General features: G+C 35.2%; 1 protein-coding gene across 2 annotated transcripts in view; it reads left to right on the top strand.

Annotated features, from left to right (window-relative positions):
- Positions 1–2245, top strand: part of LOC129362789 (probable serine/threonine-protein kinase iksA) — a 103591-nt gene extending 101346 nt beyond the window's left edge. For both annotated transcript variants that reach the window (XM_055034521.1, XM_055034520.1), the window contains one exon: positions 176–2245. In XM_055034521.1, the coding sequence (XP_054890496.1) occupies positions 176–1147 (972 nt within the window). In that variant the 3' untranslated portion in view covers positions 1148–2245. The remainder of the gene's footprint in view (positions 1–175) is intronic.
- The last annotated feature ends 13208 nt before the right edge of the window (positions 2246–15453 follow it).

Genomic DNA, 15453 nt, shown 5'->3' with positions numbered 1-15453 from the left:
GTAACAAGCAGTCCATTTGATCCAGGTGTGTTAGAAAAGAGACGCATGGGGTGTGAGGTAGTGCATAGAGGGCAGCGTCATCAGCAAGTTGCTCTCATCTTAGGTGTGCTTTCTTTTCTTTCTTTTTGTGTGGTTTCAGAAACTAGCTGTGCTTGTTTTTTACTTGTTATTTTAGTGTCAAACAACTGTGGAGGATCTTCAGATGAAGAAGCTGGAGAGGCTGAGAGCTCTGGCAGATGGTCTGGAGCGAGTTCATGAAGGTGCTACCATCGGCAGCCTGACAGGAGGAGTGATTGGAGCCGTGGGAGGAATTACGTCCATAGTGGGGCTTGTTCTGGCACCCTTCACTTTAGGAGCCTCACTTATTGTCACTGGAGTTGGTGTGGGGGTGGGTGCTGTTGGTGGGGTCACTGCTGGTGCCTCAAATATCACAAATATGATCAACCAGTCTTCTGATCGTAAAGCAGTTCGCAATATCATTAAAGAAATAGAACAGAAAATTAGTGCAGTGGTAACGTGGCTCTTGGAGATTAACAGTAGTCTGCAGGCCATCAGCAGCCAGTTTCCACAAACACCTGGCACAGATAACAAATTTACAGAGGACAACTTGAGGAGGATTGGCATGAGGGCTGGAAAAGGGCTTGGTGGCATTGCTGAACTGGTCCGGTTGGTTAGAGTGGCTAACATTGGCCAGCTTGCTGCACAAACATCAAGGGCAGTGCGCGTGGCAGAAGTGGCAACAGGTGTGCTCTCTGGTTTGTTTGTAGCTGTGGATATTTTCTTCATCGCTATGGATGCAAAAGAGATTCAGCACATCAAGGAAGCCAGGGAAGCAGAGAAGCGAATTGAACCTCCTTCTGCTTCCGAGTCTGAAACTGGAGACTCAGTGTCAGTCTCTGATCAGGCAACACTGTTGTCAAACTCACTGATGCAAGAGTCTGACAACGGTGAAAGTGGCCGTGTGGCAGAGGAGGCGGCTTCTCCACCAACTAAAACCAAATCTGAGATCATGAAATTTGTCAAATCAGTCAGGGAGGCAGCACACAACCTGGAGCAAGTCCTGGGTGAGTTAGCCAGCATCATTTCATCTATCCCTTTGTTTCAGGAAGATAATGATCTGGAATGGCAGAATATGGAATTGATGTAAGAGAAATCACAGCTTTAAAATGTGCCAATTCTGTTCAAATTACATTTGTTCTATTGTACAGCAACACATCTAATTTGGGTGTAAGGAAATGTGGCATAATTGGTAATTAATTAATATTATTTTATCCTCAACAGAATTTCTCCTCCTTTAAGTCTTCAAACTTCTGAGAACTGAAATTTATGCCTTAGATTTTCTTTTACAAGTATTACTGGATTATGTTGAAATTTTCAAAAGAAACTAATCAATGATTTTTGTTTAATATTATTAGCAAACCATGTTTTCAAATATTATCACTGTTTCTATGTTTGTTTGAAAATGTGAATATTCTAATGTGATTCTAATCAAATATTTACATATGTAGTATATAAAATATACAAATACATATTTTTGGGTGCAAGAATAATTATTAATAGTTTAACATTCACTGTTTGGACGATATTGAAGAAAATAAAGATAAGTCTAAAAATTTTGTATAAATGTCTTGTACTATGTGCTGTTGCTTTTGGAATTTTATATAATTATTTGTCATAAGGCTCGAGGTCCAAGCATGTTTTCCAGGTTGGTCTTATATTCTCAAGCTGTGGTACAACTGGTGGTTTTCTTACAGACAGAGCTGCCTACTCTTATTATCCTGAAATGTATGGTATCAAAAGTACCATGCTGGAGCTTGTTTAAACCAGACATTTGCATTTGCCAAGAAGTTAATCCTCACTCAAATTGCATGCAGAGTGTAAATTTCCATATTTTTATACAGATTCTCAATTGAATTTAGCCACATTCAAGTCTTTTGCAACATTGTACAGGTTCTCTTACAAGATTTTGCATCATACACCTTCCCATCTACTGTGACCAGCTTCCTGTAAAAAGTATCCCATTACCCCTCTGTTTCATGATGGAGATTTTTATTTTTAGGGTGTTAATTTTCTGTCACTCAAAGCACATGCAGGGCATGTTAATAGTCACACAGTTGTTATATGTGTTAATTCTGATAGTATAATTATGCAGGTATTTGTTTAACTGTTTTAATTTCATGTGCATGATTTTTATTTAAATGTTGTTTTTACTGCATGCGCAATAAAACATCATAGTTTTAAATTACTTATAGTCCACTGTGGATATTTTGACCTGGACAAATTGTTGCTTGATAACGGTCACCTGTGGAGTTGTGGGTGTGCCTGGAAGTGGCCTATAAGCTGTTTCCTAGACCTGCTAGTGAAGTTGGCTGAACATCTGAAAGGTGGAGATCTCACACTGCAGTAGAAAGGGAACATATAGCAGCCTGAAGCAATGAAAAGACAGTTTGTTTGATCGCCAGATGCAGACGACTGATTGGCATGATTTGCTGTTCCCTTCCTGCAGCAGAAAAAAATACAATCAGTGGAACCCAACATGTTAACAGCAGAGCAGAGATGAAAACAGGTGAATTCTGTTTTCCACTGACATCTGCAGGGTTTGGCCTCATAGGTTGCAGAGGAGATTGGCTGGCTCTCTGGACATTGCTTCTGGCCAGGACCTGTTTTTGTTTACAGGTAGGGACACAATGGAGCCCATTGATGAGTGAGAGCTGCATGTCGTGGATCTCAGCTGTACTGTGGTGTGACAGAGTCAATAAGCACGGCTGCAGGAATAGATCTAAGAGGTTTCATCTTCTCCTGAATTGAACTGACATGGTTGAAGCTTCTTAAGAATAATTTTTAACTGAAAACAAGAAAACAATCTAATCCCGGATTGTGATGACATTTTATAAAGTTGTTTTAAGTTTAATTTTTAAATAAAACACTTCTTTAACTATTGAAATATATCAACGATTGTCTACAATATGCCTCTGGAAGGCCTCTAAGATAAGCATAAATAAGTAAACATATTAAATATTCCAAATAAAGTCACATATTAATTAATCCATTATACAGACTGGTCTGGAGGGACAAAGAAACTGGAGTAATTATGTTTCTTCAAAGCAGTGAAGGCAGCATATGAACAGCTTTCCATATTTTGCTTTTCTATGCTTAACCATCTCTTGTGTACCAAGGTGCATTCAAGAGTCCATACAGAATCATACACATTTATAAGACATTACATATTTTCTAAATATGAAGTCTTACGGTTTCTGCTACATGTTTAAGTGGCTCAAAGCTGCAGTAAAAAGAACAAAGTAGTTAAATGACCAACGCATGTTTAACTGGAATATGAAAATGAAACTACTTTCAACTTCTATGAAATTGTCAAGTTTGTATTAATTAGCAGCTAAATCTTAATATCTGTTGGGTTAATAATCCGACACCCCTGAGTCATCACAGCTGTTCTATTTACTGCTACTGATTAATATGCACTGACATTTGTGTTTTTCAATTCCTGTTAAGGAGAACAGGCACTGAATAATGAACATAAATTAGAATTTAAAACTAGTCTAAATGCTGTAGTGTGGTAAGTAATAGTACACTGTTACAAGTGGCTGATGGCCATAACAAAAACAGGAGACCACGGCACGAGTAAAGGTGCATAATGGAAACATTTATTAAAAGATTAAATTAAAAAAACTACAATGGAACATGAATGTCAGTGTTAGTGGTGTATTGCCATTGCTTGAATGTGTTGCATTTATACATATTTGAGTGTTAAAATGTGCACGTTAACGAGCCAGAAAGTGTGGACACAGAGAGAAGTAGCACAAGAGCAGATGCACACAAACACCTTTTGCCCATTTCATTCGGTCGGTGGGCAATATTATTCACCTCTTCACATCAAACAAGAAAGAAAGGCAGTGTTATTTTCATTTAATGTTGTTGTCCATTCTAGTAAAGCTTTGTGAAAAAATATTTTACTAACTTGATTAATTCACTGCATCTTTGTTCATCAGAAAATGTAAGCTCTGCAGAATAAATTGATAATTGGATTACAGTCCATGATGAGATGGGATGTATTTCAAACCTGTTTTTAGGTACCACTTTAATCAAGAGTGTTTTTCTTATGATTCAAGTTTGTTTACAGTATAGTTGTGTCCCTGTGTGCATATCGACAAACTTTAAGATTGATTTGGATTTAAAAGGGATACATTTATTATCAATTCATCAGTTGTTCATTGAGATATGCATTTTGCATGTAGTGCATATATGCTCTAGATAGATAGATAGATAGATAGATAGATAGATAGATAGATAGATAGATAGATAGATAGATAGATAGATAGATAGATAGATAGATAGATAGATAGATAGATAGATAGATAGATAGATAGATAGATAGATAGATAGATAGATAGATAGATAGATAGATAGATAGATAGATAGATAGATAGATAGATAGGATAGATAGATAGATAGATAGATAGATAGATAGATAGATAGATAGATAGATAGATAGATAGATAGATAGATAGATAGATAGATAGATAGATAGATAGATAGATAGATAGATAGATAGATAGATAGATAGATAGATAGATAGATAGATAGATAGATAGATAGATAGATAGATAGATAGATAGATAGATAGATAGATAGATAGATAGATAGATAGATAGATAGATAGATAGATAGATAGATAGATAGATAGATAGATGTTTATGACTGATTTTTCAAATACTCAGTGGAAAAATACACAATTAAACAATTATTTTTGACACAGTAATGTTGGACATACTAGTAAAATGTGGCTCAAATCATAATGAATTGTAAACAAATATGCCTGATCTATGCACAGCCTGAGTGTGAAGAGTTGCTATGATTTACAATCTGAGATGCAGAATACATTATTCATTACACAGCCTCTCACGCCTTCTAAAGACAACACAGTATGTTTGTAATGTGTGTTAAAGAGCTTCTAATTATATGTAATCAGGCTGAAATGAGAAGATTAGTGTCAGTAAAGTGTGATGTGAGAAATAAAGAAGGTATGATAGCTTGCCTGCTATATTTGATATATGTTATAGTGTATGAAAAAAAATTATGCCAATGGCTCCCTTGATTGCAACAACCAATGAAATGCGTAAAAGGGGGTGGTATTTGAGATATATAAAATAGTATATTACATGATAAATTTGAGCATTTCAAGTTTATTTTTCAACACAAAATGTCATGACAGATGCTTGAAAATGCAAAAGACAATCCACATAACCACAAAATATATAAACAAACTTATACAGGTGAAGTCTTTAGATTATCTGTTCTCCATCCCAGTTACAGAGTTGCTTTTCCTTATTTTACCATTGGTTTTACTCACTACCATTCCCTGGCTTATGTATTATACCACCCTGTGTATGTTCAGAGCCCCTTGTGTTGTTTTGAAGCTAGTAGTTGCTGATAAGCTTCCAACATGCCACCCCTGGCTGTGTTTCATTTTTTTCCCGTTCTTTCAGTTTTTCTCTCATCTCTCTTCTCTCGGGAATCATTTGTTTCCCCTCAGAAAGTGCCAAAGACAAGAGAAAGGCGTCTTTACAGGTGGCCACAGGAGATAGGGATTAGATTTCACACTTTGTGCTTTTGTTTGTTCACGTGCAGAAACTTATTTTGCTGTGTGTGATAAAGAAAATACAGAAGATTGAAATCAGTGCCCCTAGAAGAGTTTATCACTCCCTTCAAATCTGGCCAGCACACAGGAAAGTCATCTTGCATAACAGATCGGCTCTTAAGCTCTCGCTTAGTCTGGTGTTCTTTCTCCTCATATCCTGATAACTTGAACATTAGTTGAGGTTTTTGCCAGTCAACAATGTTAGAAAAATCAATTCAGTCAGCATTTCTCCCACGCTCCATTTTTTATTTATTTTTTGTCTGTATCTTTGATCCTAGAGCTTGATGGGTGTAATCTTAATCCAACTCTTCTATAAAATACTATAACCTCCACTTCTAGTCACACATACATACATTAAGAAACGTGATATTTCTTAGAATATCACGTTCTAATACGTGTTATTCTACATGTTGCTGCTTCCCACCTGTTTCTTTGTCTAGTCCTTTCTGTCAGTGTAATGTTTGTCTTCTTATAATTATCATTGCCTGTCCAATAGCTGATACTGAAGCTCCTTGACCTGGGGCTTTTAACGTCAATGAAAGTATTGATTTCTGTAATCAGTGTTTCAGAAATCATGTTATAAATCTCTTTTGTAACTTAAACAACATTGAGTAACCTCAGGGAGAAACTGTTCTCAACCCTCAACAATCAATAGAAACAACAGTCATCAAGTTCCAGTTTAAGCAAGTTATTGAGAGTGTGAATAAAACTGAACTCTGTAATTCAAGGATCTATAGTTTTATTCATATTCAGCAAAAAAAAAAGGGGGGGAAAAGAAACTACCAAGGAATGAATATGCTTCAGTGAAAATGGGTGGAAGATTGTTTTTCAAAGCTGCTCTCCAAATTAAATGCAGTAATTTTACAAATAGCTAATTGTATCACATCATTTTTTTCCTGAGATCTAACCAGGAGACTTTGATTAAATACCTTCAGATTTTACACTAGTCCTTTTGTGCATGGCCAAATAGTTTCTTCACTGACTATTTTGGTATTATTCATTTGTGATGATCAAAGCATTGATGCTTTGATAGTTGATGACTGAGAACAGAAGTTTGGCCATAAAAATAACTGCTACCAAAAAAAAAAAAAAAAGATTTTTATGGAAATATCTTCCACCCATTTCTGCCAAGGAATTACAACTTATTACAACAAAAAAAAAAAGACAAACAATACTTTTCTATTTACTTTGTCTTTAAATTCCAGGCTGTTTTATCATGTCACGAGTCATTCTGTGAGAAAATGTGACAGTTCTTCAGTTTACCCTGTTGGCTGTTTATTTATACACCGTTTAAATTTAATTGTACCCAAATGAGAAGAGAACACACCATGACACTTGATGTCCCCCCTGGGCTTGTTTTTCTGATGACAAGGACTTCACAGGGGAAAACGTGACATATCCAGAAAGCGATTACTGGATTAGCTCCATCCAATTTTCCACATGTTTTAGCACATGCGCTGATCTTATTCCTGAACTGGTTGACAAATTTTTGTCACACTGAGGTCATCTTAATGGATGACCTGAAGCTCAGATGTGTGTGACCAAACAAAAACAGGTGTGTAATGACAAAAACTGATATCTTAGATGATGGCTTCAAGAAACAATGTTCTATTTTGGTCTGAAAATATTTTCTTTTTTAAGAATGATTAGGCATGGTGTGCTGGGTGGCTCAGTGGAGCATGCACACCATGTGAACAATGTGTTGTTCAATAAAAGATACCAGTGCCTAAAAGGCCTTTTTAAATAATAACAATAATAATAAATTAAAAAAAGAGTCAATGATCAATAAGTAGGACAATTTGTAACCATCTATGGTTCTTGTTTTGGCCAATTAATATATGGGACCTATCATCTTTTCTGACTGCTTCTCATAATATTGAGACATTCATTTATGTATGCTGCCTCTCTTACAGTTTGAAGTCAGGGAGAATGTATATCTATGATTATTTAACTTTTTATTTTGCTAAAATTAATAAACAAACTGTGTGCTTTGCTTTTTTTTTTAAATGGCCTTCCAATCTTACGTCAAATCACTACAGTTTTGACTGGCTGTCTAAGCAACGGACTGATCGACAGGAAGGGGAGAAAAGTCTTTTTAATTGGCAGTCAGGATTCAGAAGGAATGACTGATTTGTTCAGCTGTGCGAGAGACAGTTTTGGAAAGTTCTCTGAAATATATGACAGGTTTGAAGGAGTTCCTGTAACTGTTTCTGGATATTAATTAGATGACATTTTGCTGGTTAACAAGCAAACAATATTTAAATTCCTGAACACACAACACAAAGATGCATACAATGGTTGCAGAAACATTAGGTAATTATTAGCTTTTCTTTAGTTATTCTATTGGAAGTTCAGTTTTTTTTCACCTGAAATATGCAAGTTGACAAAATAGTTGGCACTCATAGAGAAAAATTGAAACTGACAAAAGCAACAATGGGTTCCATCTATGTTTGTATTATGTGTGTGTATGTGTGTTCTCACCTATGTTATTATTATCTGCTGGAGTCAATCCCTGTTCTGCCCTTTTGTGCCTCCAGTATTTTCTAGTGTTCTAGAAAGTGTTTGGATATTTACTAAATAATTTTCCCCACATCTGCCTCCGTCCTGTTGCACTTGGTCATCCTCAACATAAGTTGTAAATTATAATGGCTCCAAAAAATAGCAAAATCAGAAGTTGTCTAGAAATCCCTCATTTATAAAAAAATAATAATAATAATAATTGGATCTTAGGTTGATTTCTGTTCACAAGTCAAAAACATACAAACGAGAAAAGAGTCAAAGGTCATTAACCAAAGCAAATTTTAAATAGAGCTTTTGGGATCTTGACTGTCTTTATGTTTCTGAATTGGGCAGCAGAAATGTCATTTTTAATGTAATACAGCTCACACTGTAGGCAAAACTTTTCCTCAGCGCTGTCTATGGTGCTGGAATTTACCACACATTTTAAAGTTGTAAAAAAAAAAAAAAAAACTCCAATCATTCTGTATACTTCCTCTTAGCAGCTAAACAAAAAGATTCAACAAATTGCACTTAAAATTGCTGGAAGACAAGCATTTCTCACACAAAGTTCAACTTAAACATATTCATCACTGGCTGACACTGAAAGATATAGAACATTCAAACACAACCTGAATGCAAGCTAGAAGATGAAAAAAGTAAACAAGACCATAACAAACAGGAAAAGTTTGCAATCATAAAAGTCTGTTCAATCTCAGTTTGTCATTTTCTCACAATGATGACAAAACACGCAGCAAGGCAGACAATTAGTCAGAGGTCAAGGACATGAAAACTAAGATTTATAATTTATAATGAACATATAAAAAAGTTTTGCTAATGACATAGAATAAAAGTACAACAGAAAAAATCTGAACCTGTTTTAACTTTGCGACCTTGTGTTGTGATCGGTTTAAATTTCCTTGAGCATTTGAGCTGATATTCCAGCAACCCAGAGGACATGAGAGAAGAAGAGTTTGGTATTAAAAACCAGCAATGACACACAGAGGTTATCTTCTTACAGCAGCCCACTGTTTGAGAGGACTTAAAAGGAATGGAGGTACACTGCAATGCAGTACTGCACCGAAAAGCCAGAGCCTCCCTCCTGGGTAGCACTGAAGAGGCAACGCACAAGGTCACAAAGGTTTCTTGAGTTAGGTAGTCAGGAGAGTGTTTGTCAGGAGGGAGTTACTTTGCTATCGAAACGAAGTGTTGTGGTCGAGTGCTGACTAATCCTGTCCTTATTGCATTTCTTTGTATTTGAGTCCCAAATAAATCGATTTGTGAGATTCATGCTCAGCTTCTGTTTTTGCTCTTCAAGATATTGTATGCATATCTGAAAAACTTGTTCTCCCGGCAGTGGAAATAAGGAGTTTCAAAAGTATTTAAAATTATAACTCAGAGCCAAGAAACACAGCAATCTTAAATGTATCACTGTTCATTGTTTTTCAAAGCAAACCATTATTTTAAAATGCATCTTTCTGAAATTCACTACCATTTATGTTCTCTGGAACTGCACCATATGGAAAACTGTCACAAGAACCATAGAACTGATTCCTTTTTCTTGGGAATTTTTATTTATGGAAATTCATAAGTTGGGTAAATGCGTGGGTCCTTACTGGTGACAAAAAAAATAATATAGTAAATACTGTTCTCATGCAGGGTATGCAGTGACTAACAGGAAATAATCTGACACTTTTTACCAAAAGATTATGATTCAACTAGAATTTTGAGTTTAAGAAAAAGGACAAAACCTAAGCCTAAGGCTATGACACTAATATCTATCCAGCTGAACTGTCTTTTTTTCTGTCTCTGAATGAAAAAAGCAAAATAAGAAGAGAACATTTGACTGGAGACAATGTCCATATTTTTAAACTTCCTTTCCATCCACTACATGAGAAGAAACAACATATTGATGTGAGAAAACTGAGTACTGTGGCACACTCAGAAGTATGTTTGCTACTTATAGAGTCGTTAAATCTCTTGAGTAAAATAGAGACTTACTATGTGGAGAAAAGTGGACTTTTTCACTAATAAAAAATATTGAATAAAAAGCTGTTTTCCAAAAGCAACTGTTTGGAAAAGTTGTAATATTAGACTACCATTGAAATGAAATTGCATGTATCTGTCCTGAGATATTCCCAGAATGAAAGTGTTTAGAAAGACAGTATTTACTGTAGACCACTGCGCTAACATACAGATCACTGTGGAAATCCACACCATGTTGAACCTGTTATGCATTTAAATTAGACATATATTTAAGAACACAAGACTCAAACATCAAAGAGAAAAATCTATGGTGTTTGAGCTTCTCCTTCAACTCTGACTATTATATCTCCCTTATAACACAGAGCATCATATGTTCCTTTTATGCAAAATCATACTGAGCAGATTTATCAAGAACTGCTAAGATTCAGCTCAGTGAAATTGCTTAACAATCACTATAACACAAACAGTCAGAACCAATATATCTTTTTTTTTCAGGAGGAAAGATACATTTTGACATTTTCTCACTTTGCACAAGTGTAAGCACACCCCAGTTCAATACAGAATTTTCAACTTGATTTAGTTTTTTTTTTTACCCACAAGAGTAGCTAGAAGTCGAGTAGCTGACCACCGCAGTGGGTCCACCGCTGCTTCAGAGTGGGAGGAAATAGATAACCCTTATCAAGTTTTTCTCAAAGGGAACTCACAGCCTTGAAAGCTAATTATACTCAGACTCCATGGAGAACAACTATAAAACTCACTGATCCACTACATGTTTTTGTATCTGAAAAGAGATGTAGGGCCAATTTGTTTTTAATCAGAGTTTCTTTAAACACATACTCAAAAGAAATCCCTTCAAACTTATTGGAATGCATTATCTATTAAGGCATTTCCAGCTGAATAAAATCTCCAAGAAGAATTAATTGCTGAACCCATTCTTCCATAATTTCTCCAAAGTCTCATTGAAGGTGTTGACTCAGTGTTTTCTAGTTGTTGTTTTTTTTTCGTCTGGGTTTTCTTAAAGGCAGTTCAAAAGTTCAAAAACTAATGTTATTTAGTTCTATTAAACATTTCCAAAGACCTTAGAAAGACAGTTTGGTTTTGTTGAAAATATCTATAGTTCCTGAATATTTTCAAATTTTGTCATCTCACAAAAGTTAATGTACTTTTTTAGAATATAATATTGATAGTTATGGTGTACATTTGTTTTTAGCTTTTCTGTTTCTCCACATTTGACAGCAATTAGAATTTCACATTCTTCTTTGCAAAATAGTGCAGGCTCATTCAAAGTGAATGGGAAATCGCTGACAATATAATTTTTTCTAACAAAGATTCTCAATTGGACTTAGGTCAGATCTTTAACTAGGGCCAATTTAACACATGGCTGTATTTTAATCTTAACCATTCCTCAGTATTTCACAGTCAGGGAGGTTTGCTCAGGGTTTTGTGTGGTTCCATTTTAGCTCTATTTAGTCCCATTTCTTCTCCCACCGTAGCAACATTCCTCCACGTTTGCCTTGTCCCCTGTGATTTCAAACTGAAAATGGGACTTCTCCTGGTTAATCCCAAACAATGACATTCATCTTTTCACTCCTACATAGGTCAAATGTAGAACAATAATAGGTGTTCCATCAAAGATTTCTCCCACTTGAGGTGTGGATTTCCACAGCTCCTCTAGGAATACAATGGGGCTTTGTCTGTTGCTTTGATAAATGCCTTGGTGCACACCAAACAATTCAGCTTTTCTTAACAACTGAAATGCTGTTAGGTCTTATCTGGGTTAGACTGACAAAAATTGAGTTATGAAAATTATGACTCTGGAGTTGTAGTTGGCAATGTGCTATTCTTTGATTAACACCACAGCTTAACTATGTCATCACGGGACTTCGCTTCCTCTATGAAATAAATCAGTAATAACTTTAATTCTAGCTGTTTATGAGTGATAAGATTAATTTTGTTGATTACAAATTGTTTGTTTGGACTAGAATTTAACAGACTTTTGAGTGGCATTTGAACAGATAAGACCAGCAACAATTGTAACAAAGAAATTATGCATATTTCTCCATAGAAAAAAAAAAAGAAGCTTAATGTTATGTTTTAGGGTGATGGTTGCCCAAATATTAGTGGCATAAAACCTCTTGTGATGAGTTTTGATTTCAACCAATTTGGTAACTTGAACTTTAAACACTGGACAATTTATCCCAGTCTTCACACTGGATAAGCTATTCTTATCCAGAGGTCTGGGTTAAGGCCCAGCCCTGTTGAACTGAAACAACCCAGGGTTATCTCCATCAAATGTTGACCCAGCGCTGTGTGAAAAATTATACTATTCTTCACTCAGTCTTAATTGTTGATGGTTTTCAAATAACTGAGCAAACTCTGCTCCACAAACATGTTCTCAAATGATTTGTATACAAATTTTCAAGAATATAAACTTGCTTTCAATTTAATCCTTGAATTTAATTTTGGATTCATTGGGCTTCTTGATGCTGTTTGTTCAGTGATGTTCGCATTGTGCTGATTTTTAAAATACACTTTGTGTTGTCACATTTAGTGTTATTTAAAATTAACCCAAAAGTGGGAAGATAGAGGCAGCACATGATTTTTTTAAGATTTAATGAAAAATAATTAGAAAAGCAAACTTTCAAAAATACAGGAAGCCAAACCAGAACAAAAATAATTCATACCCAAAAGTCATCCAGGGGACATGAGGAGATTGAGAAGAAATTAGAGAAGTAACCAGCAAGTAGTGACTGAGAAAGAAGTGCTTAAAATAGAGAGATAGAAAATAAGAATAAACATAGTAAACTAGAATCAATAAGAAAGGACTGAACTAAGAAAAACAAGAACAAGACTGATCCAACCAAATTAAGAAACAAGCACAAAACAATAATGAAACTAGAATCAAATCACACTACAAATGTTAAAATGTCTGAAATAAAATAAATTACCACAGAGTAGTCTAAAATTCTGATAAAGACAACGAGAAAAAAACACAACAGTTTGATCATTTTTCAGCATTAAAAATGTGACACCATTTATGAAATAAAGTTTTTGTAAAAGGACTATTTTTATTTAGTTGTTGAGATCATTGCAAAACTGTCTCTGGTCCAACTTATTAGTCCTTCTGATGGCGCTATGATTTTATTACAACTTGGCTCCAAGAATAACATTCAATAGTTTAGGCCAATCTTATGTGTTTTTGGGGGGGTGTTGACATCACTGTGAGTTATGACCAATGAAGATTTGTCCTGAGAGGATCCTCAAGTCTGCAGAGTTTCAAATCTGAGATATAAAGTATTTTTATTTGTCAACTTCCTTAGAAATGTATGTGGTCATTCTGATTGTGTGGGTTTTATGGTATTTAGGGTCTGTTTGGGTGTTTTATGATTCACTCAGATAATGAGGGGTAATTCCACGATCCACCTTGAAATACAAGTTTCCCCCTGATTTGTTGAAATGGATACATTTCTGCAGAAAAAAAAACTGTTCTGTTCTCAGGGCTTTTCCTGTAGCGTGTTATACAAATATAAAGCTGAACAACAACAAAATCCATCCATCTCCTTGCTTTGAAGATTACATATAGTAGCAGCCAAAATAACACACAACAAAATAATGATTAAATTAAAACTGAAGGGATTCTTCAGTTGGATTCTTATCCAACTGAAAGAATCTATCTTTTTCTATGGGATTTTAATGTGTTTACATGCCAAACATAGTCTCATTACTAGTTAGATAATGAATGAATACTGTTTTTAGATGGGGAATATCAACATCATGTTCTGAACTACAGCATTATATAAAAAAAGAAAAAAATCTCTCTACATGTTATCCTATTTGCTGGTGTGTTCCGTGCTCTTTGAGTTTTCTCTTTTCATCTTGTGTGTAACGTCATCGGTAATTGGATTTATGAATGCCCCGAAGAGCACTATAAATGTAAATTTTTGTGTGACAAAGATGTTATGTTTTGCTGGAATTCTCTCAGCTTCTAGAACAGGGGGAGACCAGACATGCGTCATCTATAAACTTCATCCTCAGACAGATGGATGGAGCCACTTATATGAAAGTTACACACATAAAACTCATTAAGACACTGTCCATCACAAACCAATGCACATGTATAACGATCAACTTCCTGTTTTCTTGTCTACGACACACCGACACACATCCACACCTACACACATCCACACACTCAACTTGAATCTTGTTTCATCATTTTGTCGGCCCTCTGTTGTTTTTCTTTTGCCATCTGCACTTTCAGAGTGAAGGATCTAAAGCTGTAAACTTACTGCTGCAGATTCTCCCTTTCACTTGTTTCATAAGTTTTTTATCTTCTTATTTAAAATCGGTTAACCCTAAAGCTGTTCTTCTGTTTTATCCCCAGAGAAAAAAAGAAAATAAGAAAAAAGTTGAGAAAAATCTCTGAGTGAAGTGGGCCTTAACTGGAATAAAAGAGTGGTGAAATTTGACTAAAAATGTTAGAAAGACATAACAATTGCATCAGCTCCCGGATTGAAAAATAGAAGATACATCTCATCCAAAGGCCTTCTTTGGATGCTTAGATGCACTCATGGTTCACTACCAATAGACTAATTAACATGACAAATCATTTTGAACTAGCATGTCTTTGCAAATTGAGAGTTTATATTTTTAACACCAAATTATGTGCTGCTTTTGCTAGTTTTATATTTGTGATTGAATAAACATAAAACCTTTGATATTTTGCACTTGGGTGAGTCTTACTCAACCATGTGCAAAATATGGTTACACTTTTTTTTTTTAGATAAAACTTAGCCGACAATTAAAAAAGCTTTTAAAACTTACATCAAGATGTCTTGAAAAGTTTTGAATATAATTTATTCTAAGATGTGTCTGATTGTGTTCATACACTGACATGGCAAATTTAATTGGAAAAGGCAACATGTTTGTTTTTTGTTTTTTTGCTGGGTTGTTGACATGAAAAAGAAAAACAAAATACACTTTAGGGTAAATCCTATTTCATAAGGGTTGATCATATCCAATAGTATAAAATTTATTTAATTTAAGTGATTTCCTAAGACGTAGGATACTTTCAGTTTTATGACTGAGGCAACATCAAGCAACAGGCGAATGCCTACATGTGTCAGATATTCAACTTTTGATGGCCGTCTGAATGACCCAATTCAGACAAGTTTGCCGCCCTTCCAAGAAAATCAGAATTTTGCCATGTCCATATGTGACACTGACTAGGACACATATCGGATTGTTTTCAAAGAATCTGCAGTCTGAACAGTTATGTTGAATTTAATTTGACTTTTAGGTGATCTATGTGAGATGTGCAT

This window comes from Poeciliopsis prolifica, unplaced genomic scaffold (assembly GCF_027474105.1).
Source record: "Poeciliopsis prolifica strain line A6 unplaced genomic scaffold, Auburn_PproV2 SCAFFOLD009, whole genome shotgun sequence".
Taxonomy (NCBI): domain Eukaryota; kingdom Metazoa; phylum Chordata; class Actinopteri; order Cyprinodontiformes; family Poeciliidae; genus Poeciliopsis; species Poeciliopsis prolifica.
This window is presented reverse-complemented; position numbering and strand designations above follow the sequence as displayed.